The sequence below is a fragment of the Vigna unguiculata genome, chromosome 8 (genome assembly GCF_004118075.2).
Source record: "Vigna unguiculata cultivar IT97K-499-35 chromosome 8, ASM411807v1, whole genome shotgun sequence".
NCBI lineage: Eukaryota > Viridiplantae > Streptophyta > Magnoliopsida > Fabales > Fabaceae > Vigna > Vigna unguiculata.
In genome coordinates this window covers 36,918,835-36,941,092 of record NC_040286.1, presented here as the reverse complement: position 1 = coordinate 36,941,092, position 22,258 = coordinate 36,918,835, and the positions used below count along the sequence as shown (strand labels likewise).

At 33.1% G+C, this 22,258-nt stretch overlaps 4 protein-coding genes across 5 annotated transcripts; 3 read left to right on the top strand and 1 right to left on the bottom strand.

Annotated features, from left to right (window-relative positions):
• Positions 1-4,476: 4,476 nt before the first annotated feature.
• On the top strand, positions 4,477-10,543 carry LOC114195232 (kinesin-like protein KIN-12F). 2 transcript variants are annotated; one of them, XM_028085629.1, is made up of 16 exons: positions 4,477-4,929; positions 5,061-5,198; positions 5,491-5,574; positions 5,672-5,797; positions 5,891-5,950; positions 6,033-6,086; positions 6,198-6,290; positions 6,393-6,488; positions 6,611-6,759; positions 7,089-7,238; positions 7,509-7,638; positions 7,731-8,717; positions 8,820-8,909; positions 8,991-9,104; positions 9,207-9,989; positions 10,103-10,543. In XM_028085629.1, exons 1-16 carry the CDS (start codon positions 4,636-4,638, stop codon positions 10,343-10,345), a joined length of 3,591 nt encoding a protein of 1,196 aa, XP_027941430.1. In that variant the 5' UTR covers positions 4,477-4,635; the 3' UTR covers positions 10,346-10,543. The 2 variants fall into 2 exon arrangements, with proteins under 2 accessions (XP_027941430.1, XP_027941429.1); XM_028085628.1 differs by having other exon boundaries at positions 4,481-4,929; positions 8,811-8,909.
• A 1,181-nt stretch (positions 10,544-11,724) lies between these two features.
• Positions 11,725-13,727, top strand: LOC114194707 (mitochondrial import inner membrane translocase subunit TIM22-3). Its single transcript, XM_028085077.1, has 5 exons — positions 11,725-11,988; positions 12,527-12,591; positions 12,712-12,784; positions 12,870-12,923; positions 13,235-13,727. Exons 1-5 carry the CDS (start codon positions 11,823-11,825, stop codon positions 13,486-13,488), a joined length of 612 nt encoding a protein of 203 aa, XP_027940878.1. The 5' UTR covers positions 11,725-11,822; the 3' UTR covers positions 13,489-13,727.
• A 913-nt stretch (positions 13,728-14,640) lies between these two features.
• On the top strand, positions 14,641-16,519 carry LOC114194706 (tubulin-folding cofactor A). Its single transcript, XM_028085076.1, has 4 exons — positions 14,641-14,769; positions 15,074-15,237; positions 15,377-15,463; positions 16,235-16,519. Exons 2-4 carry the CDS (start codon positions 15,085-15,087, stop codon positions 16,340-16,342), a joined length of 348 nt encoding a protein of 115 aa, XP_027940877.1. The 5' UTR covers positions 14,641-14,769; positions 15,074-15,084; the 3' UTR covers positions 16,343-16,519.
• Positions 16,520-18,513: 1,994 nt separating this feature from the next.
• LOC114194639 (pirin-like protein) lies at positions 18,514-21,460 on the bottom strand. Its single transcript, XM_028084986.1, has 6 exons — positions 21,258-21,460; positions 21,097-21,146; positions 20,949-20,987; positions 20,809-20,837; positions 20,130-20,296; positions 18,514-19,153 (listed from the first exon to the last, which is right to left on the bottom strand). Exons 1-6 carry the CDS (start codon positions 21,371-21,373, stop codon positions 18,649-18,651), a joined length of 906 nt encoding a protein of 301 aa, XP_027940787.1. The 5' UTR covers positions 21,374-21,460; the 3' UTR covers positions 18,514-18,648.
• Positions 21,461-22,258: the final 798 nt, after the last annotated feature.

Here is a 22,258-nt window from a genome sequence, read left to right as displayed (position 1 = left end):
TACATTCTTTGACAAACATATTCACCGGCCGGCACCGACCCAATCCTATTTTCTTTATATGCAAAAAAAACAAACAGGAGAAAGTTTGACACTTTTTATCTCTGTTTTTTTTAATAAAAAAAATCAAAAGATAAAGATGAAACTTGAATTTATTTGTTGTATTATCGATTCAAATTCGTTTCACATTTTTTTTTTCCATTTCTTATTAAGTTTGAAATTAGATGAATTTCTATAGTTACCAAATCATTTAGTAACTAAATTCTTAATTATAAAATATTTGTTTTTAACTTTATATACTCTAAATTTGAATTGATCTCGAATTTTATGTTTTGATTGATTAGATGGTCGGATGCGAAAACAAAATTATCATAGGAGCGCAAAAAAAAGTCTTTTCCATTCATCTATAATAATGTATTTATAACAGTATATAAAGAATAAACACAATCAATCATCAGTTAAGGTTCTTTTTAATACGGTGGAAAATGTATTTTTTATTTCTTTTTGTAAATATTTTATAATTACTTGTTAACTAACTTTTAAAAATATTAGAGATTTCCTTCCTTCATGCTATTGCATTTACTTTGTCACAATGCTTGCTAATAAAAAAAAATTATCGTGTGCTTCTTCATCTCTTTGATTTGATTATCTAGTTGTTGTTTGTTTAATGAAATTTTCAAAATGATTTCTAAATTTTAGATTTTTTTCCTTAATATTTTTCAACTATAGAAGAAATTTGTAGTTATTTTAGACAAAATTTAGCATCTGCATTTGGATATAGATTAATAACTCTCATAGAAGTAGACTTGATTACTTTTATTATAGCATGAAATTATGTGTACGTCCAATCATATAAAAATGTATCCTTAAAAGGATCTATTAAGATAAATCAAGATTGTAAAAAGTTCAATTTGGACCTTTTGAAATAAAACGAAAAGTAATGAAAGGATAAAAAATAATCTAGAAATTAAAAGAAATAAATAAAAGACATTAAAAGGAAGCATTTGTTGTTCTAAAAAAATATTGATAAAATTGACTTGACCAGTATAATAACGATAGGTCTCATGAATATCTTTGATATCTTCCTTTAGTTGTATGTTATTTATGTTTTTTTTTGTTATGATTTTTTGTTTCTTCTATTCTCTCTTTATATTTAAGAATATTTCATTTTTATAAAATTATTTTATCTTCCAATGATGAACAAAATTAATCTAAATAAATTTAACTATAATTATTTGTATTATATTAAAGTAACAAAAAAAACTATTTGTAATAAACATTAAATATTAAAGTCATAAAATATATATTTATAATAAAAATTAAACAGTATTGTTTTACCGTTTATTTTTAAAAAACTGAACTTTTATCGGTTAGCTACTCACTAATTGAATATGTATTTTATTTTTTCATTTTCCTTCAATGGCCTATTGTCCTAAATATCGTGCACACTCCATTTTTAATTAAATCACCACCATTGAGACAATGATTGAGCTTCCCATCCCCGTCAGTGCTACATAAGGCCATGTCGCAGTTTCCCCTGCTTTCGTCGTCTCACCTTACCACCTTCACTGCAATTCTAACACCTCACAACCCACTCAACTGGTATGTCTTTTTTGGATTCTTAAACATAACTAACATTTTATCCTTTAGTTATATGTGTTTTGCATTCTTCTCATTTTTTTATACTCAATGTTTCACTACTTACATTTCACCTTTTCTTCTCATCTTTTTATAATATTTTTCTTAAATATTTAGACTTTTACCAATTTTGGAACTCTATGTTTTCCACTTTGTCAAAATTGTTATTTGTGTGAAAGGTGAATTTATACTAATTCAAGTTTGTCCCTTGGATATTTTTTTATTGAAAGTATACAATTTATTTATGTTATTGTTTATACACTTCTTATATTTTATTTGGGCAAAAGCATTATGTTTCAATTGTTTAAGAGGGACCTTACGATTGTGATTTTGGTGTTGAAAAAACTTTTTGGTGACATTTTTTACACACATTACAAAGCGACTTTCCTTTTGTTCTATATTAATTAATTATGAAAGTGTATAATTTTAATTAAATTTTTCTTATCATTTTTTCAATTTGTTTTAAAATTCACCACAACTAAAGACTAGTTCAGTTTGATTCAGTCCGGTTCTGTTCAGTTCGGTCCGATTCAGTTCGATTCAGTTTAGTTCGGTTCGGTTTGGTCCGGTTTGGTTCCGTTCGGTTCGGTTTGGTCTCGTGCAGTTCAGTTGGGTCCAATTCGGTTCAATTCAATTTGGTTCGGTTCAATCTGATTTGGTTCCATTCGGTCCGCTCCGGTTTGGTTCAGTTCGGTCAGGTTCAATATGGTGCAGTTTGGTCCAGCTCGGTTTTTTCGGTCTACTTCGGTTTGGTTCGGTTATATTCAATCCAGTCCGGTCTGGCTCGATTTGGTTCGGTCCAGTTCGGTTCGGTTTGGTTTGGTCCGATTCAGTTTGGTCCGAATCAGTTTGGTTCGGTCCGATTTAATTCAGTTCGGTCTGGTTCGGTTCATTTTGGTTCGGTTTTTTTCGTTCCGGTTCAGTTCGGTCTGGACTGGTTTGGTTTGGTTTGGTTCGGTCTGGTTCGGTTCGGTTCAATATGGTCCAGTTTAGTCTAGTTTGGTTCGGTCCGATTCGTTTCGATCCGGTTTGGTTCAGTTTGGTTTGGTTCGGTCTGGTTCGATTCTATTCAATCTGGTTCGGTTTGGTTCAATCCGGTCCGATTCGGTTTAGTTTGGTCTGGTTCGATTTTGTTCTATTTGGTTCGGTCTGGTTCGTTTTGGTCCATTCCGGTTTGGTTAGATTCGGTCCGGTGCGATTTGGTTTGGTTCGGTCCAGCTCGGTTGAATTCGTTTTGGTTCAGTTAGGTTCAATCCAGTCCAGTCTGGTCTGGTTCAATTTGGTTCGGTCTGGTTCGGTTCGTTTTGGTTTGATTTGGTTCGGTATGATTCGGTTCGTTTTGGTTTGGTTTGGTTTGGTGTGGTCCGGTTCAATTCAATCCGGTCCATTTTAGTTTGGTTCGGTTCAGTTCAGTTCGATTTGGTGTGGTCCGGTTTGGTTTGGTTTGGTTTGGTTCGTTTCGGTCCAGTTTGGTTTAGTTTGGTTCGGTTCAGTTCGGTCCTGTCCGGTTTGGTTCGGTCCGATTCAGTTCAGTTCGATTTGGTTTGGTTCAGTTCAATCCAGTCCGGTTCGGTCCGATATGTTCCAGTTCGATTCGATTCAGTTCAGTTCAATATATAATATATAATGAATTTTTAAGATAGTTGTTAAATATAAAATTAGAAAAATAAAATATGTACATAAGAACAGTTTTTAAAATAACGATTAAAGACAAAAAAAGGTTTTTAGTGCAACGATTAAAAGTAAATTATTTATAAAATAATTAAAAATTTTAAAATAATAATTTAGGGTAAAACCGAAAAATAAAAAGTGTATCTATTTATATATTGTTCTCCCTTTTCAATTTTCATAAAACTTTGAGTTAAGATTTATAAAAACTACATAAATAACTTTTTAAAATATTTGTTAAATATTAAATTAAAAAATAAATACATACACAAAGAATACGTTTTTAAAATATTTACTAAAGACAATAAAGATTTTTAGAATAATGATTAAAGATAAACTATTTATAAAATAATTCATCTTTAAAATAATAATTAAAGATAAAATTGGAATAACGAAATGTAGAGAGAGTATCTATTTTTGTTACGACACAAAAGAAGGTTTAAATATATTTTATTAGTAGATGATTATATTGTTATTAAGTTAATATATAAAATAAAATTATATTTATTAAAAGTAAAATTAAATATATTCGAAAAGATGAGAAAATAATGATTAATAAATAGGAAAAAAGAGAACAAGCAGAAATAGACTGTTTTATACAAAATTTTATAAAAATAACAATCAATTTTTAAAATTTAATAAATAATTATATTTTAAAAGATAAAATTGAAATTTTAGAATGTGGACATATAGGAAATTCTTTGTTTATAAATGAGATGCTTTTTCGAGTAGAGTTTCCGCAACTGATTAAAAAAATAATAATATTTTTTACCACTTATTTTCTTAATAAATAATTATCGTATACATAGTAATGAAGAGTAAAAATTAAAAATTTGTAGAAAAAAAATTAATGAACTTCGAGAAATAATTAACTGTAATTAATTTAACCATTAATTTTAAATAAAGTAAAAAATTAAAAGTAAGATTAAATCTTTTTGTTTATTTATTTTTATCTCTATATATATATTTGATTAATGCTTAAATTGTATAATTGAAATGTTTTACCAGAGCAGAAGAAACAAAAATAGCATGTATAAATCACATTCGCGCACAATTTAAATCTAACGTTTGTTTTTCTTCTTTTCTCAGAGGCAATCATATTTGCCTTCAGAAAAGACAAAGGGTGATTTGGTCATTTCAGTCGCAGTTATCCTTTTCCAACGGTCATCTAAACATTACTGGATTCAAAAACTTGTTTCTCATATCCCTGTCTTCACTCTTGTGAACGTTGGAATCCAAAATTCTCATTCTTTCTCTGTTCTTCTCTCTTTCTCTCTCGTTTCTGTATAGATCCATTACTAGTTTATCTACCTGCTCTGCAAAGCCTGAACCATGAGGCAATTCAGTAATGCGCAAACATCAGAGACTCGATTTTCTGGCACCATTTCCTCCACATCTCTCAGAAACTTTCTTCCAAGATCATTCTCTTCCAAGCAAAAACCCACTTCAATCTCTAAAATCCCAAGTTCAGATGCAGAGAACACTCCCCCCACCGATCCCAACATCTTGAACAACCATGACCAAGCGTTGCCTTCTACAATCAAGCAATCACTCTCAAAAACCTCAACTTCTCAGAACAACCTCCACCAATCGAAACCCCCCTTTGAATCAGACCCCCCAGTGAAGGTAAGTACAATTTTTTTTTTCTCTTTTTTGAGCTTAGCTTTTAATGTTGAAGTTTTAATCTGTGAGTCTGAAGATGGGTAAGTGCAAAAATTTATGCTTTTTTGTTTGCTTATAATTTAATTTTGACACAGGTTGTAGTTCGAATCAGACCTACCAACGACAATGGAATAGAGGGAGATCGAACTGTTAAGAAGGTTTCTTCTGACACCTTGTGTGTCGGGGATAGGCAGTTTACCTTTGATTCAGTTTTTGATTCGAACACCAACCAGGTAAAAAGATTTGTGATTTATATATTTCTTTTATCGTTCATTAATTTTGTATGATAGTATTAAGATAATTTACTTACTATTTTTGTGAGTTCTTTATAAATGAACACCAAACCCAATATATTTTCTCTTTTAATAATTTTTTCTTACAGGTTTAAGTCACTTAGGTACTATTTATATGACTTGCTTTATGAGGGAAACAGCTAGGAATTCTTTTTACTTTTTTCTTCCATGTTGTTGTTTCATACTCATAAGAGAAGATAAGTGTGATTTATGTTTGCTTTTGTTTGCTCAGGAAGATATTTTTCAGTCAGTGGGTGTTCCCTTGGTTAAAAATGCTTTGGATGGTTACAACACTTCAATTCTGTCATATGGCCAGGTACTACTTCATGTTTGCTATATATAACGGTATTCTTGATCGACTATTAAGTGTTGAACATTTTTTTTTTCCTAATTTTCCTTTAATCTTTTGTTAGTCTGGAAGTGGAAAGACTTACACAATGTGGGGTCCCCCAAGTGCCATGTTTGAGGAGCCCTCGCCTCAAAGTCACAAGGGAATTGTTCCTCGGATCTTCCAAATGTTGTTTTCTGAGCTTGATAGAGTACGTTTTACTTCCAGCTTGAACCACCAAATCTATATTTTCTATATTGTTTTCTGAGTATTAACTAATTTTCATTTTCAATTACTATTTTAGGAGCAGCAGGCGTCTGATGGGAAACAATTCAACTATCAATGTCGATGTTCTTTTCTTGAGGTAATTTCTTTATAGAACTTCTCATTTTGGCTCCAATGCTTATATGATACTGATCTTGTTTTTCTTCTGTTGTTTGAAACAGATATACAATGAACAAATTGGGGACTTACTTGATCCCACCCAGCGCAACCTTGAGGCATGCATATGACATCCTTTTGTATTACACCAATCTCTCATTAAACATTATTTACTAATACATTGTCCTTTCATTGCTGCATGCTTTTATGGCTGGTCCAAATTATTGCAGATGAAAGACGATTCCAAAAATGCCTTGTATATAGAGAATCTGACTGAGGAATATGTTACTAGCTATGATGATGTGACACAAATTTTGATTAAGGTAGGTTCTAGGGAAGTATCAAAGCAAATATACTGCTGAAGATTAGATGTATATGCTATATGTACTTTATCAGCTTACTAATTTGGTCGTTATATGCTTCAGGGACTTTCAAGCAGAAAAGTTGGAGCAACAAGCTTAAATTCTAAGAGCTCTAGATCACATATCATTTTCACTTTTGTCATTGAATCTTGGTGTAAGGTATTACCGCTATAATTGCATTTAACATGACTAACTGCAGATAGTTAACATTTTTTTCTTATGTAACATTGGGACAGATGCATATTGATCACATATCATTCTTTCTTTGATTGGTGCTGCAGGGAATATCATCAAAGGGTTTCAGTAGTTCAAAATCTAGCAGAATTAGCCTGATTGATCTTGCTGGACAGGACAGAAACAAAATTGAGGATGCAGGCAAGCAATGTCTAAAGGAAATAAAAAATGTAAAGAAGTCCTTATCTCAGCTCGGGTAAGCTTCCATGCCATGACTATATTACACTTGGTTCATATACTCTGCAGTTTAGGTTGCTAGTTTTTCCAGTTAGCCCAAAATGTATTAAAACCGTCCAGGCACACATACATGGTTTCTCTTAATTTTCTTTTCTCATGATATTTAGTATTTTTTATTTGTGATTTTAACTGTTTATTGCAAATTTTAAGTCCGAGTCCAAAGTGCATTGGATGGCATATAGTGTTGGTTTGAAGCAATGGTTTGGTCTTCTTTTTTTATTTAAAGGGTGAAGTTATCTCGTCCTTATTTTTCCTTTTTGTAACCTCTATTTTGTTTCATTACTGTAGGCATTTAGTGGATGTCCTGACTAAAGAAACACTGTCAGGAAAAGCAGAAGAAATTTCAAACAGGACTTCCTGTTTAACACGTTTACTGCAAGAATCACTTGGTGGAAATGCCAAACTCTCGTTAATATGTTCCATCTCCCCCGATAACAAGTAATTCAGTGATCTCTTTGTTGTTATGGTTATGTGGTCAGTCACTCCGAACCATCGGCTATGATACCACTGTTGGGATATGTTTCATATGTTTTGGTTATATATGACATTAGTCTTACACATATAAAGCATTTGACACCACTTTTACTCCAAAACCTTAAGACAATTGGGGTCATGGGAACTTTATTTTATCCAATGTGAGATTTTTAACTCACACTTGGACTATTCCCAACAGTTTCTAGTGGTACTCATTGTATGTGTTTATTTTAGGAATACCGGTGAAACTTTGCGCACACTCAGGTTTGGACAGCGAGTAAGAACCATTAGAAATGAACCTGTTATCAATGAGATAAAGGAGGATGATGTTAATGATTTAAGTGATCAGATCCGGCAACTGAAGGTATTGTTTTCCCCCAAGACTTTATTTGAATAGTTTTTAAAATGGGTTGTTGCAGATATAACATCCAAGAATTTACTCATGTTTGGTTACAGGAAGAACTTATTAGAGCAAAGGCTGAGGTTCGTTACTCCGATGGGATTAAAAATGGATACTTCCAAGGACGAAATGTTCGGGACAGTCTCAATCAGCTTCGTGTCAGCTTAAACCGCTCTATACTCCTACCTTGTATTGATAAAGACACTGATGAAGAGGTGAATGTGGACGAGGAAGACATAAGGCAGTTACGCCAGCAGATTGATGAATTGTATCATTCATGTGAAGGGAATCCTAAAAAGATATCTGACAGTGAAGATTGTGTACAATTTTATTCTGTTGCAGAAAATTGTGATGCAGATATGACCAGTGGTGATGAATTTGAAATAGAGGAGGAAGGATGTTTTGAAGACACACTGTGTAAGCCTTGTCCTGAGGAAAGTGAGGGATCAACTACCACCTTGTATACTTCCGCTGATGACTTTCAAAGCACAGCTAATGCCTCAAGGTCAATTAAATCTACATTCAGAGATAGCATTTCAGTTAGCTCATGTGGTCGATCTCCAATACTTGAGGAACCACCGTTGTCCGAGTCTCCAAAAATCAGAAATATCCAGAGGAAAAGTATGGCTTATACATCAAGTTGTCTGGGAAGTTGGAACAATGTGGCAGAGGAGAATTTGGGTTCAAGTAAAGAGGGTGAGAATATGCGGTTGTCACTACGATCAAGCAAGGTTTTTCCAGCAGGTCCTACAGAATCCTTAGCCGCAAGCCTTCAGAGGGGATTGCAGATAATTGATTATCATCAGCGAAACTCAACATTAAACAAATCTTCAGCTTCCTTCTCTTTTGATCACTTAACCTTGAGACCTTGTTCAGAAATAGACAAGGACGACGACTCTGGTGATCAAATAACGCAACAGAAGAAATATTCTGTCGATGAAAGTATTGCTACCTTGCTTTGTGAACCTTGCCGTAAAAGAATATGCAACCAGGATTCTACTGAAGCAGAAATTCCAGATGGGGTGACAGATAAAGTTTCAGAAGTATGTGTTGTAGAAAATTCCCAGAAAGTTTTTCGATTAGTTATCTTGTAAAACTCATTTATCTTATCTTATTATTATTGTTTTTGCTTCAAGGATTCACAGAGCATAATGGAAAAAGCGATCACAAGAGAAAAGGAGCTAGAGAATGTTTGCAAGGAGCAAGCTGCTAGAATTGAAGAACTAAATCAATTGGTATAAAGAGCAATTTCATTCATGAATTATTGTTTGCAGTGTGAATTTACAGTACTAACAAATTAGTTTTGGTTTGTCTAGGTGGAGAAATTGAAAGGAGAAAAAGAACTAAAATCTTCTATCATTGTGTATGATCCTGAGAGAAACAAACAGACTAGACACGAGGAGAATAACTTGCTGAATGATGAAGACACGGTCAGTTGTTCGTTTTGTAATTTACAATAATTTACGATATAGCTCTATCCATTTGAAGGTTTTTATCTCACCCTTGTGCTCCTCCTCTTATGTTATTTGCAGCTTCCAAGAGGCACTTCATTAGACAAATATTTACCTGATATTGTAGAGGAAAAATGCGAAATTAAGGAAGTAGTAACTAATGGAGACAGCTCTTTTGATGCAGCTGAGAAGGAAGAACTTCTCAAGGAGATTCAAAATCTAAGATGCAAGCTGCAAATATGTAGCGATGCACCAGTCAGAAAGTCCACCGACAAACTAAGATCGTCATTATCGTTAATGTCAAGATCCATTCAACAGCGAAAAAGTGTTGTATTTTCTCAAGATAACAATGGAGATGAGCTAGAAAAAGAGAGACAGAGATGGACAGAAATGGAAAGTGAGTGGATTTGTTTGACTGATGAACTAAGAGTTGATCTCGAGTCTAACCGTCAGCGAGCAGAGAGGGTGGAGATGGAACTGAGTTTAGAGAAAAAGTGCACTGAAGAGTTAGACGATGCACTAAAAAGAGCAGTTCTTGGACATGCTAGAATGGTGGAACACTATGCTGATCTGCAAGAAAAATATAACGATTTGGTTGCAAAGCACAATGCTATAATGGAAGGCATAGCAGAGGTGAAGAGAGCAGCGGCCAAGGCTGGAAAGAAGGGTCATGCTCGCTTTGCCAAATCTCTTGCTGCTGAGCTTTCTGCATTGAGGGTGGAGAGAGAAAGGGAAGCAAAATTCTTAAAAAGGGAGAACATGAATCTCAAGATTCAACTTAAAGAAACTGCAGAAGCTGTTCATGCTGCTGGGGAACTTCTTGTCAGACTAAGAGAAGCTGAGCATGCAGCTTCTATTGCAGAGGTAAAAATATCATCAATCATCATCTTGTAACAAAAATGTTCTGTGAAAAGAAAGGACTCCATATTTTGGTATTTCTATATTTTTTGTCTTGACTTTTTGCATTTCTTATGCAGGACAATTTCACAAAAGTGGAACAAGATAATGAAAAGCTAAAAAAGCAAATGGAGAAGCTGAAAAGAAAACACAAGATGGAGATGATTACCATGAAGCAGTACCTTGCAGAGAGCAAATTACCAGAGTCTGCACTGCAGCCACTATTTAGAGAGGATTCTGATGTGGTTCAAGACAATGCAACTTCCCGTGAGGATCAGGCATGGAGAGTAGAGTTTGGAGCAATCTATCAACAGCATTATTAGTTCCCCATTTCTTGGATTAACATCAGATCCTTCTTGGATCAATAAGTCTATTCTTATATTTCTTGTATTATTTTAAAATTCATTCTTTTTTTAAGCTGTGTGCAATTCCAGTTCTTTTGTCTGATTGTACTGAAAGTAGGTTAGTAGCAACATTTGAATGGTTTTAATGAAATGTTTGAATTATTTGAGGAATGGAAATAATGTCTACTAGAATACAGACACAACTTGCAAGCATGAAAGGACATCTAACACGTGAAAACGTTAACTGTTGTCTCAACCATTTATCGAGGCATTAATTCAAGTTTATCGAAATTTAAAGCGATTTTTGTCTAGTCATATTTTTCATTTGCACAGATTAATATGTAAAATATAACTGAAATATGTCGAATCAAATCATTAAAAGGTATCAAAAAAATTGTCTGAGAAAATGTATGTACGATACATCATATAAGTTTGAGAATATATAATGCTAATTAGTTTTATATTTGAAATAACTAATTCTTGAATATAAAATATGAAATTAGAGTTCTTCGAATATAATTCATTAAGTTTAGTTATTAATTTAAAATCTTTCTAAAATAAAAAGCCTTTAAAACAGGGGAGGGAAACATTTTTATACTTTGATAGTTCATACATAACCAAAATTTTAAGGAGTTTTTATTGTTTAAAAAAAATATATTATGTATATTTCCTCTGTGTGTGAACGATCTAATCTTGTTTAAACACATTAAATATAAAGATCATTTAAAAAGTCTCTTTTATTCACGTCTTCTATGATCAGCGAAGGGATACATATTACATAAATTAACAATAAAATAATTTTAAATAATCGTTTGATGACCATGATCATCTCATGCTTTCAATTCTAGACGTATTGCTTTCAACAATTTGAATAATTTTCGGCACATTTATAAATATTTTTAAATGATTTGTTTATTATTATTATTAGGAAATCTCAACCGTTGTTTCAAACACACCGATTATTTTGCAAATAGATTTTCTTTTTTATAAAAATAGCCGAAGACATGCGCAGAGTTAAATACAACAAAATCAATGTAAAATTATTTTTAAACCAGTTGTTCATTAATTTAAGATTTGTATAGATTACTACTAAGAAAAATATTGAATAACTATTTTGTAAGTAGATCATGATTAAATGACCAATACTTGAATCCATCAATTGAAATCAATTGTAAAACATCACGTTTTGTTTACATTTTTCAAAAGAAAACTTTTACCATAAAGTAAATAGTTGAAACAGGTGAAAACAAGTTCAAATATTTTATTATTTACTTCTAATTATAAAGTGATTTTAAAAAAAAAAATTGCACAGGGTTTATGTTTAAGAGAATTAGGGGGTGAGAAAACGACGTCGTGTAGAGCGCTAGAAAGGGATAACATCACAGTCTCGCAGTCACCCACAACAGAATCGAGAAGAGAAAAACGAAGGAAGAAGAGAGGTTCTACTTCTTCATCTATGGCGACGCCAGATTCTGACGCTACTTCTCAGCCTCAAGATTCTGATTCTCTGTCCAATCCTAGTCCTCCCAGCGCTCTCGTCCCCGCCGCTCCTGCCGTATGCCTCCTCCGCTTCGCAACCGACTCAGCCGGGGGCGCTCTCATGGGCTCTGTCTTTGGATACGGTTCTCCTCTCATCATTTATTCGTATTATCGCATCACGCCGCCGTTTTATGAACTAATTTCCGTTTTTTAAGCTTGACTTTTTCGCTCGCCTTTTTATCGAATATTTATGCTTTCTGTTGATAGTGTATGTGTGTGTTGCGGATATAGTGCTTGAATTCTTCTTCGTTGTGTTGTATGTCTTTTTGTATTGTCGATTGGTTCGTTTTAGCTATGATTTGTCGTGGCTAGACGATTGACGCTTAGTTGAGTGGAACTCTGAAAGAGTGTGTTTTTTACTCGGTTTACAGGAGCAAGTGTCTTGTGTTAGGTTAAATTCAAGTATGTTTAGGTTTTGGAAATAATCAGTTTAGTTTTCTAAGTAATGTAGGTTTGAGTGAAAAAAAAAAAAAAAAAACTGGCACGAGTATTTTGAACGTGTGTTTATCCTTAAAAAGTGCGTATAGGGGAAAAATCTTGAGAACTATGACTTTTGATGGCCTAGTTGTGAGTTGATTTTTCTGAATTTTGCTTAGAGATTCTTGATGTGGTCTGTTTCAGGTGCTGGATTGTTTAAGAAGAAAGGTTTTAAAGGATCCTTTGTAGAAGCGGGGTCTTATGCAAAGGTGCATTGGAATCTCGGTGCTATTTTCCTTGCTTGTTTTAGTTCGCTACTTGATTATATATAATTTTGTTGTTTGTTTTAATTTAGCTTGTAATTAATGTTTTTTTTTCTTTGTTACTAGACATTTGCAGTTTTGTCTGGAGTTCATAGTTTGGTTGTTTGCATCTTGAAAAGACTTAGAGGAAAGGATGATGGTATGAAAATTTAACTCCAAACTGGCAGTTTTTCTTTTTTTTTAGTGATTTTGCACCGCTAATGTGAACTCTTTTTTATCTGCAGTCATTAATGCGGGGGTAGCGGGTTGTTGCACTGGACTTGCTCTAAGTTTTCCAGGTATCTTTTCTTTATTTTATACTAATAAATTAACAAATTTGAGCCTTCTTTGAAACTTCTAAGAAAAAGGCCTTGCCAATGTGGCTGGCTACACTGAATAAGTTTTCTAGTCATTCTTGATATCATAATCACGTGATCTTGGATTCTCTCCGCATACCATTACCTTAAAGGAGTGGAAAAAATTGCTGACTTAGAATGCCTTCTAATCATTGCTAAATTTAAAAACTCTTTGGCTAAATAAACTTGTAAATTTCATTTTTTGTACTTGTTTTGTGTTTTGTTATCAGGACTTATGATCTATGGTTTTGCAGGTGCTCCACAAGCTCTTTTGCAGAGCTGTCTTACTTTTGGGGCATTTTCTTTTATTATGGAAGGGCTAAACAAGCAGCAACCAGCACTTGCAGTTCCCATGTCCTGGAAAAAACGATCTGTGCAATACAGTGCTCGTCCTCCCCTGGCACTCTCCCTTCAACTCCCTCTTCCAGAAGAACTAAAAGAAGCCTTCTCTTTTTTCTCCGAGTCTCTGAAGCAGCGCAGCAAGGGATCTTACCCGACATCTCAATAAGAAATCGGGTTTCATGGTGGTCTGGTATCATGTAGATAAGTTGTCACCCTTTCTATTTTATTTTTTAGGTTCCTTTTAGCCTTCAACATTTTTTTTAACTTAAGGATGACCATAAACTGTCCAAGGACGCATGGATTGTTTACATGTTACTGACCTCCAATATGGTTTGTTTAACTTGGATGACCTATCGTATGATGATTTAGTATAAGTATTATTTGGATCCGATTTTTGTTTGACAACCAAACTCTGCGATTTTGCAATTCCGCTTAACTTACTAAACTTTATTATTTAGTTATTAGATCCCAATTCCAATACCTACATCGCGTAACCCTTTTTGAATTAGAAAATTATCTTTCCCATCTTTGTTAGAATTCTAAAGATCATTCAAGCACTGGTTTTTCTTCTTGGGTATCCAGCACTGATACCAATTGAACCTGCTCACGCGCGTAAATTTAGACAATTTAACTCTTAAATAATAGTCAACTACATGTACTCAACGGAAATTACGGTATAGCGCAGTTAAATAAGCATTTGAGCTAATTTATCCTCATGGTGAGAATTGGACTTCGACACATGGGTTTGGGCTCCCATGAGAAGGAAGAACTTAAACAAGAAAAGAAGCAATGAAACGATGCATGTTTTTTCTTCCTGCACCTCAAATACTACTAACTGTACTCCCATGTTAAGGGGAAATGACTAAAACTCCCCCTCATTGCACCATGCCATTGCTGCTGCTATCACTGATGCTGTTGCCGTTACTGTGTTCATTGTCTCCGTGTGTCATTCTCCATTGCAAAAGGAGAGTGAGTGCTCGTTCTAGGTCAAAAATATATGTTCGTTCTAAGAAAAAAAAATTGTTTCACAAAATTTGTTCTGAAAAGTTTGTTTATGGAAGATTTGTTTTAAAAGGTAATGTACGTGTTTTAGAAAGCCTGTTCTAGAAATTTTATTTTAAAATTTGTTATAGAAATTTTATTTTAGAAATTAAGTTTCGAAAATCCTTTTCAAGAAATCATATTGTGGAAATTCCTAAAAAATTATTTCTGAATATTTTTAAATAAGATGATTCCAGATGTAACTTTGATGAAGAATAAAATAATTATTTTAAAAATTATGGAGTGCACATAGAAATTATGGGGGTGCTGAAAGTAAAAGCAAACGATGCGTTTTAGGGAGAGAAAAGGAAAGGTCCTCTTGAATCTTCGCCTCCTTCACCGTGGATCTGCGCTGGGGCACTGCTAGCAGGAACAACATAGTGAGCAAAGATCACTCAAACAGAAGGTAAAATTGAACGTCACCGCTCCGTTTTCATTATCCTTAATTCGATCATAATTCTTTAGTCACAATAATAATTTGAAGCGAATCTCTGGTGCTTTTTGACGTTTTACTCTTCGATCATCTTTCATTTGTCTTTTGGATTCGGAATTTCGATTTACATTTTAAGCGCTCAAAAAAGCGGTTAATGCTAGACGGGAAACATCGCGATGAGATTACATTGCAAAGTGTTATGATTTTTTATTTGGAAGCAAAATTTGATGACACTTTTCTTTTTATATTCGTTTTTTTTTTTTTTTTGTTTATGTAGGGATTAATTCAATGGCTACTTTGAAAAGTCTGAAGATCAAGACAAGCACTTGCAAGCGATTAGTGAAGGAGTTGCGTTCTTATGAGAAGGAAGTTGAGAGAGAAGCTGCCAAAACTGCTGACATGAAGGAAAAGGGAGCTGACCCTCATGATCTCAAGCAGCAGGTATACCCTAAGCACTCTGCATTTCCATTCTTTAATTTTTTTAAACTTATCATACGTATATGTTGTTTACTTTTCTCAGCTAAAAACAAGATTGTAGAATTGATTGTAACTTTTGCTGAACTAATTTGGATATGAACAGGAAAATGTGTTGGCTGAGTCTAGGATGATGATTCCTGACTGCCGCAAGCGCCTTGAGGCCTCTCTGTCAGACTTGAAAAAGACATTGGTACTTTTTATTTCTTGTTTCTGGGCTTGCTGTATCTCTCAGTTTCTGCTGTTATTGATATTTTAAGTAACTTTGACATTCTCGGCATTTGATGCCTTGGCTCTATCATAAAATCACCCTGCTAACTTGTTGGGAATCCAAGTATCTTCCCAACATAACTTAATAGTTTTCACCCTTAATTGGTCTGATGGAAGATGGTGCATGTTTGTGATTTATGTATTTTGATCAAATCGATTGGGAAAGGAATATAAGTATCTTTCTTATCATTCCTGGTCTTGCTAGTTCTATGTTCAATACAAATTTGTGTTTCCTAGTTCCTATTGTTTTTTTCTTGTCTGAGTCAATGTGTCTCTCTTCAACTAGTGCACACTTTCTCAATGAATTCCTTCAACTTCCTCTTTATCTCATTTAATCCCAAGGTGGAAGTTAAAGAATTATTGCCTGGTTGGGGATTGTCGGATCTTTATTTGAAATAAGAGAAAGTTGCAACTAAAAGACTTCTGTACTGTGTTAAATTATTTTGAATTTTTATAAATATTTTCTGCAAGTATTATTGTTGTTTTTATCAACCCAATTTGTGTGTATTTAAAGCTGGAGCTTCAAAACAAACCAAATTGTTTTCATTTATGCACAAAACTCTTTGCTTTTTGTCCCAGGGAGGCTTCTCTGATTTAAAAATCAACTTGATATGTTTAATTTAAGCGTTTGTTGAAATTGGATGTAACCTTTCATTACGTTGGAATTTTATTTTATTTTATTTCCCACTTTCAGACCGAGTTGGAGGACTCTGGTGAGAAGGCAGGTCCTGAAATTGACGACGCTCGAAACACCATGGTAGAAGTTGAAAAAGTATTTGAAATTGAAATAACAGAAGCTTAAGGGTGAGTTTGATTAATGCTCTTGATGAGGATATTGTACTTGTGTTACATGAGCCCTCTCCCTCCCCTGTTTAGTTCTGTGCTGCTATGGAACTTCTGAAACTGAATGAATATGAAATTGCATACTTTTCCAAGCTTCAAAACATGGTATCAAATTGTCAAAGCTTTTCCTTCTAAATTTCTCTATTTCTATATGGTATGCCACCTAAAAATCATTAGGTCAGTAATTTCGGCAGTATTGTGTTGTTTGCAGATAAAGGAGTTGTAAAATTGAATGAAATCCTATCTTCATTCTGGTAATAGTTTTAAGGTTTCACGTTTTCAATAAATTTTGTCAAATAGAGTTGTAAACCTACTTTTGTTAGCCAATTCCATAGACCGCGTAATATGATTAACAAGTTTTAATCAATTGATTAGAGGCTGGTTGATATTTTCTCCCATTAGAGTTAGTATTAAGTCGTCGAAGACCAATGTCTGAGACAAGAAAATGCAGGGTATTGAAACATTGATGGAGAAAAAAAATCACATAAACGTGTTATAGCTGGAGACCAATGTCAACATTTCTTGCTTTCACTCTTAGTCTTCTTGTGAGTTCAACAAGCGTTGGCAAGACTAATTTTGAAAGAATTTTGTTTTGGAACTTTATCAATTGATTGAAGTTGAGACGAGTTTAATTTTACCTACCACTCAATCAATTCTCATTAAATCAAACGCACATAAGCAAATCAACATTTGCAACATATTATTGAAGAATAGAGACTTAACTATTATATGTTTTATATTATTTTTTGTTATCAGTGTTATTATTTTGTGAATAAATTGTTGTTTGTTTATTACGTATTATTTGCATATTTATCCAAACATAATATATGTATATATATTCAATATTGATAAAGGCTACTTTTTTAAATACAAGTACTCTCTTCACAATTGCTCAAGATTTTTTATAAAATAAAATTGACTTTAAAAACATTGGGTGACACTAACTATTATTATTATTTGAACACTACATGGTGTCGAATTTCACTACATGCAGCTATAAATTATTTTATAATTAATATAAATTATTTAGTTATTTATTGATGATTAAACGTAAATAATTTAACAGATGATAAATAGGTGATAAATTGGTAACGATGCATGATATTTTAATAGGCAGTATAATGATAATAATGAATAAATAACGATGGCAAAGATTATTTTATATTGATTTCTCGTTAAGAAAATTAAAATTAGGAGTGTTCGACGGGTTGAGTTAGGCAGAATTTAGTCAAATTCATTCTTTAATCGACTAAAAAATATCCGGTTGAATTTTTGTATTTTTTATGTTAGATTGAATCCAATCCAATTCTCTTTAAGTTTGAATTAGATTTAGTGAAGATGATGAATATACTTTAAAAATAACATAATTCTTATAAAATTAATTCATGACTTCAAGTCAACAAATAAATAAATTATATAAATTTTGTCTAAACTAATTGAAAACATTTGAAAAACATAACAGAATTTATTAATAACACAAATAATTCATATGAGAGTAAGTTAGTTTGAGTTAAATAAGATTTGATCTAAGTATAAATGAAACCTGACGCATTGTAATTGGGATGGATTAGATCAAATTGATCATCAAAGAAATACAATTGGAAATAAAAAACCTATTAAAAATATATTAAAATAAACCGAAGAAAGTTTTGTAACCCTTAAAATTTTATTTAAGTCAACCTGAATAAAATAAATCAACCCAAAAATACACTCAAAAATTGCTGCTGGTGAATAGTAATATTCAAATTATGACTAAAGCTAAGTCTTTGTTTTTTTTTTTGGGTATGCATGCTACAAGCCAAAAACGTGGATTTAGGATAATTGACCACATTTATTCAAACTTACTACTACAACTTATTTTAATATAATGTCGTTTTCACTTCCAAATGTTAAGCATACTCATCAACATGAAGACATCTGAATAGATTTTATATTACTATGCTACTCATCAAATTAATTCCACAACACAAGCTTGTGTTAGCCACTTAATGCAAAAAAAAAATAATAATAATAAATAAAGAGAATCTAAAACCAAAAAATTAAAAATCAGAAGGGTAATTAATTAACTATAATTTTACTCTTCTTTTTGACCTACTACATGTGGATTTTAATTTACGCCTTCAAACAGTATAGTATAAACATAATATAAAGTTAAAAAGGATAGAAAGAAACTCTTGACCTAATTCATACATTCCAATTTACATCAGAACTTATTTTTCTTCCCATGTTTCCCAAATCAACCAACAAATGTGACCTAATACAAAATCAATAATCAAGGCTAAGTGAAGTTTCAGACCTCCAGTGTCTTGCTTTCTCAAATCCATTGGTATAATTCTCAAAATCATCAATTGTTTGATCAATCTCTTCTTGAGTGTTCATCACAAAGGGTCCAAATTGCACCACAGGTTCCCCCAATGGTTCTCCTCCAACCAAAATGAACCTTAGAACCTTTGAAGATTTGTTCCATGCTTCAAGACCATCCCCAGAACCAAGAAGAAGTATATGATGTGAAGTCACAGGTTGAGACTTTTGGTTCCCAAAAACACCTTCTCCTTCCAATATGTACACAAAAGCATTCCATGATTTTGGTATAAGTTGCTGCAAGTGTGCACCAGGTTTGAGGGAAAAATCCAAGTACATGGTTGGTGTTCTTGTGTAGATTGGAGACTTTATTCCAAGAGCTTCACCTGCTATCACTCTAACTTTTATTCCATCTACCATAGTTTCAGCTATGTCCTTGCTCAGCATTTCTTGGTACCTTGGCTCAATCCTAAGATAACAGTACAAACAAACACATATCAGACCAAAGCTTTAGAGTCTTAACTAAGAAACTACTTTACCAATATAACGTAAACTTTAAGGTAGACAATGGTTTTTTCTTAAAGGATCACAAACAGTACTTCCAAGAAGACACTGATGAAAAAGTTGAATTCTTTTTGTAGTGGGTCATCCAGAACCAGACAAATTCATTTGAAACTAGCATTTACAACATGTTATGGTTGCCCTTTTTATCATTGGAACTTCCATCATCACCATGGGAAATATGGGGTGGTGAGAGGCACTTTTTTTTTTATGCTGGCCATTTCAGGCCATTTTGCACACTTGCTTCCTCAAATGCTCTATTGAAAAGCACTTCCAGGAAATGGTATATATGATGGCAAATCATGAGAAAAAAAAGTCACATGTGAAAGTGAGGAAGCCATATCTTAATGCAGAAAGTTTAAAAAGATTTCACTGTTTGTTTCCTTGTGAATAGTGCAGTTCCTTTTTGTCTCATTGATATTTGGTGAAGAGCATCATCCAAAAAACTATAATGATGATGATGATCTTCACTGACGCAAGAGGTACGTCATCAAAATAAGGCTAACACATTATGATTTCAGTATTTCGTTAAGAAAAAATCCTGGTTAGAGAGGTGAAATTTTAAACACCAAGTAAAGATAAATAATTTAGTACACTTCTGGTTTTGTGTTGATTTCAAGAAAGAGGTATGACCTGAAATAACAAAAAGTAGTTTTTGCATTTTTAAATTCATTTGACATGATTTTGTTGATAAACATGTACACAGTTGATGCTTATCCAAAACTCAATTATAAAAATCACTTTCTGTAAGTTCAATCAGTACTTAATTAAGTTGTTTACTGGTTCTGACCTTTTAAAAGGGCAATAAGTAATCTATTAAGATATGTATATTCAAAAGTGTCTCTGTGATTGCTGTGATTGGTTTAGAAGGATTTTGCACCTACATTTTATGTTTTGAAGAGAGGTTGATCCAGAGCTGAAGACCCTTTTGAGTTCCTTGTGCTGCAGGCATTTCTGAGTGAACTATCCCTCTTCCTGCAGTCATCCATTGCAAATCACCAGCTTCAATTGTTCCCTTTCGTCCTTCAAAATCTTCATGTGTTATGGATCCCTGAATTGTGCAAAAAAGTTGCATTCAGGTGAGGTTATCACATCAGCACAAGCATGTGTCACCAATACACAACTTTGTATACATTACATTGCACTCAACATGGTAGTTGGTATTCTAGAAAAATAAACCAGACAGCAACATGTGGGGTCACTTTTGTCTTTGTGCTCTTAAGTCATAACCAACTACTATGGTAACAAGGACATAATCTTTAATGGTTTGGTTTCTGTGGCACTAATCAAAATGGCTCAATTCGTAACGAATCATTAATTTGTGACTTACATGTTGCCACACCACCAGCACACAGATTGACACAGATTAAGAATTCATAAAGCGAAATAGTACTACTATTTTTGGTTTTTCAACTGTGTGATTTGCACAATGACCTTTATATTATGTGGTTTTGACTTTGTAACACGGATTGCAACAGAAAGTAAAAAACTTAACACAATGTTTCTCAAATGATGGAAAACTGTTTCATGATCAATGAGCAAAGGAATGAAAATTTGCTCTACCTGCAACATGTATGTGACTGTCTCAAATCCTGTCAAAAGAAAAGTGAAAAAACACCACAAGGAACAAGGAGTTAGAAGATAAACAAATTATATCACTGAAGAACATAACATCAATGACACAAAAAATCTCATTCACAAACCTCTGTGTGGATGATCAGGAAACCCAGCAGGAGCAGTGACTGCAATATTCAGAATTTCACATTCTTAGAAAACACAAACAAGATTGACTCTGATGTATTTTTTCAGTATTGAAGTTAAAAAACAGAGAAAATTATAGAGATGTTTTACCTGAGAATTCATCCAAGACAAGGAAAGGGTCAAAGTTCTTGAGCTCAAATCTGAACATACCCACATAACCAATCAATTCAAAAAACTAAACTTTTAAAAACTTGCAATGCAATATACATTTGAAGAACAAAATCTCATGTATCTCATGTATTCTGTCTTACCTGCCTATGCTTCTTCTAACAACTGCCCCAACACCCTCATGTTGAGGTCTGGCCAAGAACTTTCTGGCCACAAGACGAGGTTCTTTAAGGTAACTGGTAATATCTTGGTTGGGCATTTTGTGGAAAGAGAAGAAAAAGTTGTTGAATGATGGAAATGTGAGGAGCAAGACAAAGATTGTTTAAGGTATATATAGGAAAGTGGGGGGTGTGGCGTGAGAGGTAGAAACAGAAGCAGAGGTTCACTCTTGGGAAAGTCAAACCTCAAAACGTATAGTGTTGGCTGCCAATGAAGACCCACATCGAATAGAATAACAAACACTTTGCTTCATCTCAAGGTTCTTTTGCTTTCCTTATTCCCATCAACGTCAGCATAACGCACTCATGATGTGTCTCGTAGGCATATGCATACCACACCACCTTATTATTATTTTTATTTATAACTATCATGTTAATCAAAAAGGTTATTACGTTGATTCATTTGTTAAAAAAGAACTCAAATTTAGAACAATAAGAATTAGAAAAAAAAAAAAAAAAAAAATATATATATATATATATATATATATATATAATAAATCTTAAAAAAGTTAAAATTTTTAAAATTGTTCTAATACGACAACATCATTAGGAATATATTAAAACTAATTACTATGTTTTTGAGGTATTATCCGTTTTGAAACACGAAACTCTATAACAGTTTGGTCCTTACAAAACACCTCAAAGAAAAGAGAAAAAAAAAAGAATATTTAAATTGTACTTGATCTCGACTCCTAAGTAATGTGAGACTTATTAGATGTATAAGAAAAAAATAATTACTTTTTATAGTAAATTTTAAAGTGTTCTGATCCGATCCAAATCGGTCTGACATCATCGTTAAGAATAACCAACATATTTCTAAAGTATTATCCTCCGTTTTAGAACGTAAAACTCTATCACAGTTTGATCCTTAAAAGACACATTAAAAGATAGAGGAAAACATGAGTATTTAAACTTACATCGACTCT

What these genes read in the sequence shown, in the direction of transcription:
- LOC114195232 (XM_028085628.1), top strand. Translation starts at nt 4,636, where the DNA reads ATGAGGCAATTCAGTAATGCGCAAACATCAGAGACTCGATTTTCTGGC. An exon ending in TTGATTCGAACACCAACCAG is followed by an intron (nt 5,199 to 5,490) that starts GTAAAAAGATTT and finishes TTGTTTGCTCAG; the next exon opens with GAAGATATTTTTCAGTCAGT. An exon ending in GTCGATGTTCTTTTCTTGAG is followed by an intron (nt 5,951 to 6,032) that starts GTAATTTCTTTA and finishes TGTTTGAAACAG; the next exon opens with ATATACAATGAACAAATTGG.
- LOC114194707 (XM_028085077.1), top strand. Translation starts at nt 11,823, where the DNA reads ATGGCGACGCCAGATTCTGACGCTACTTCTCAGCCTCAAGATTCTGAT. An exon ending in AAGCGGGGTCTTATGCAAAG is followed by an intron (nt 12,592 to 12,711) that starts GTGCATTGGAAT and finishes CTTTGTTACTAG; the next exon opens with ACATTTGCAGTTTTGTCTGG. An exon ending in ACTTGCTCTAAGTTTTCCAG is followed by an intron (nt 12,924 to 13,234) that starts GTATCTTTTCTT and finishes ATGGTTTTGCAG; the next exon opens with GTGCTCCACAAGCTCTTTTG.
- LOC114194706 (XM_028085076.1), top strand. Translation starts at nt 15,085, where the DNA reads ATGGCTACTTTGAAAAGTCTGAAGATCAAGACAAGCACTTGCAAGCGA. An exon ending in CTCATGATCTCAAGCAGCAG is followed by an intron (nt 15,238 to 15,376) that starts GTATACCCTAAG and finishes GGATATGAACAG; the next exon opens with GAAAATGTGTTGGCTGAGTC. An exon ending in CAGACTTGAAAAAGACATTG is followed by an intron (nt 15,464 to 16,234) that starts GTACTTTTTATT and finishes TCCCACTTTCAG; the next exon opens with ACCGAGTTGGAGGACTCTGG.
- LOC114194639 (XM_028084986.1), bottom strand. Translation starts at nt 21,373, where the DNA reads ATGCCCAACCAAGATATTACCAGTTACCTTAAAGAACCTCGTCTTGTG. An exon ending in TGTCTTGGATGAATTCTCAG is followed by an intron (nt 20,988 to 21,096) that starts GTAAAACATCTC and finishes TGAATATTGCAG; the next exon opens with TCACTGCTCCTGCTGGGTTT. An exon ending in TCCTGATCATCCACACAGAG is followed by an intron (nt 20,838 to 20,948) that starts GTTTGTGAATGA and finishes TTCTTTTGACAG; the next exon opens with GATTTGAGACAGTCACATAC.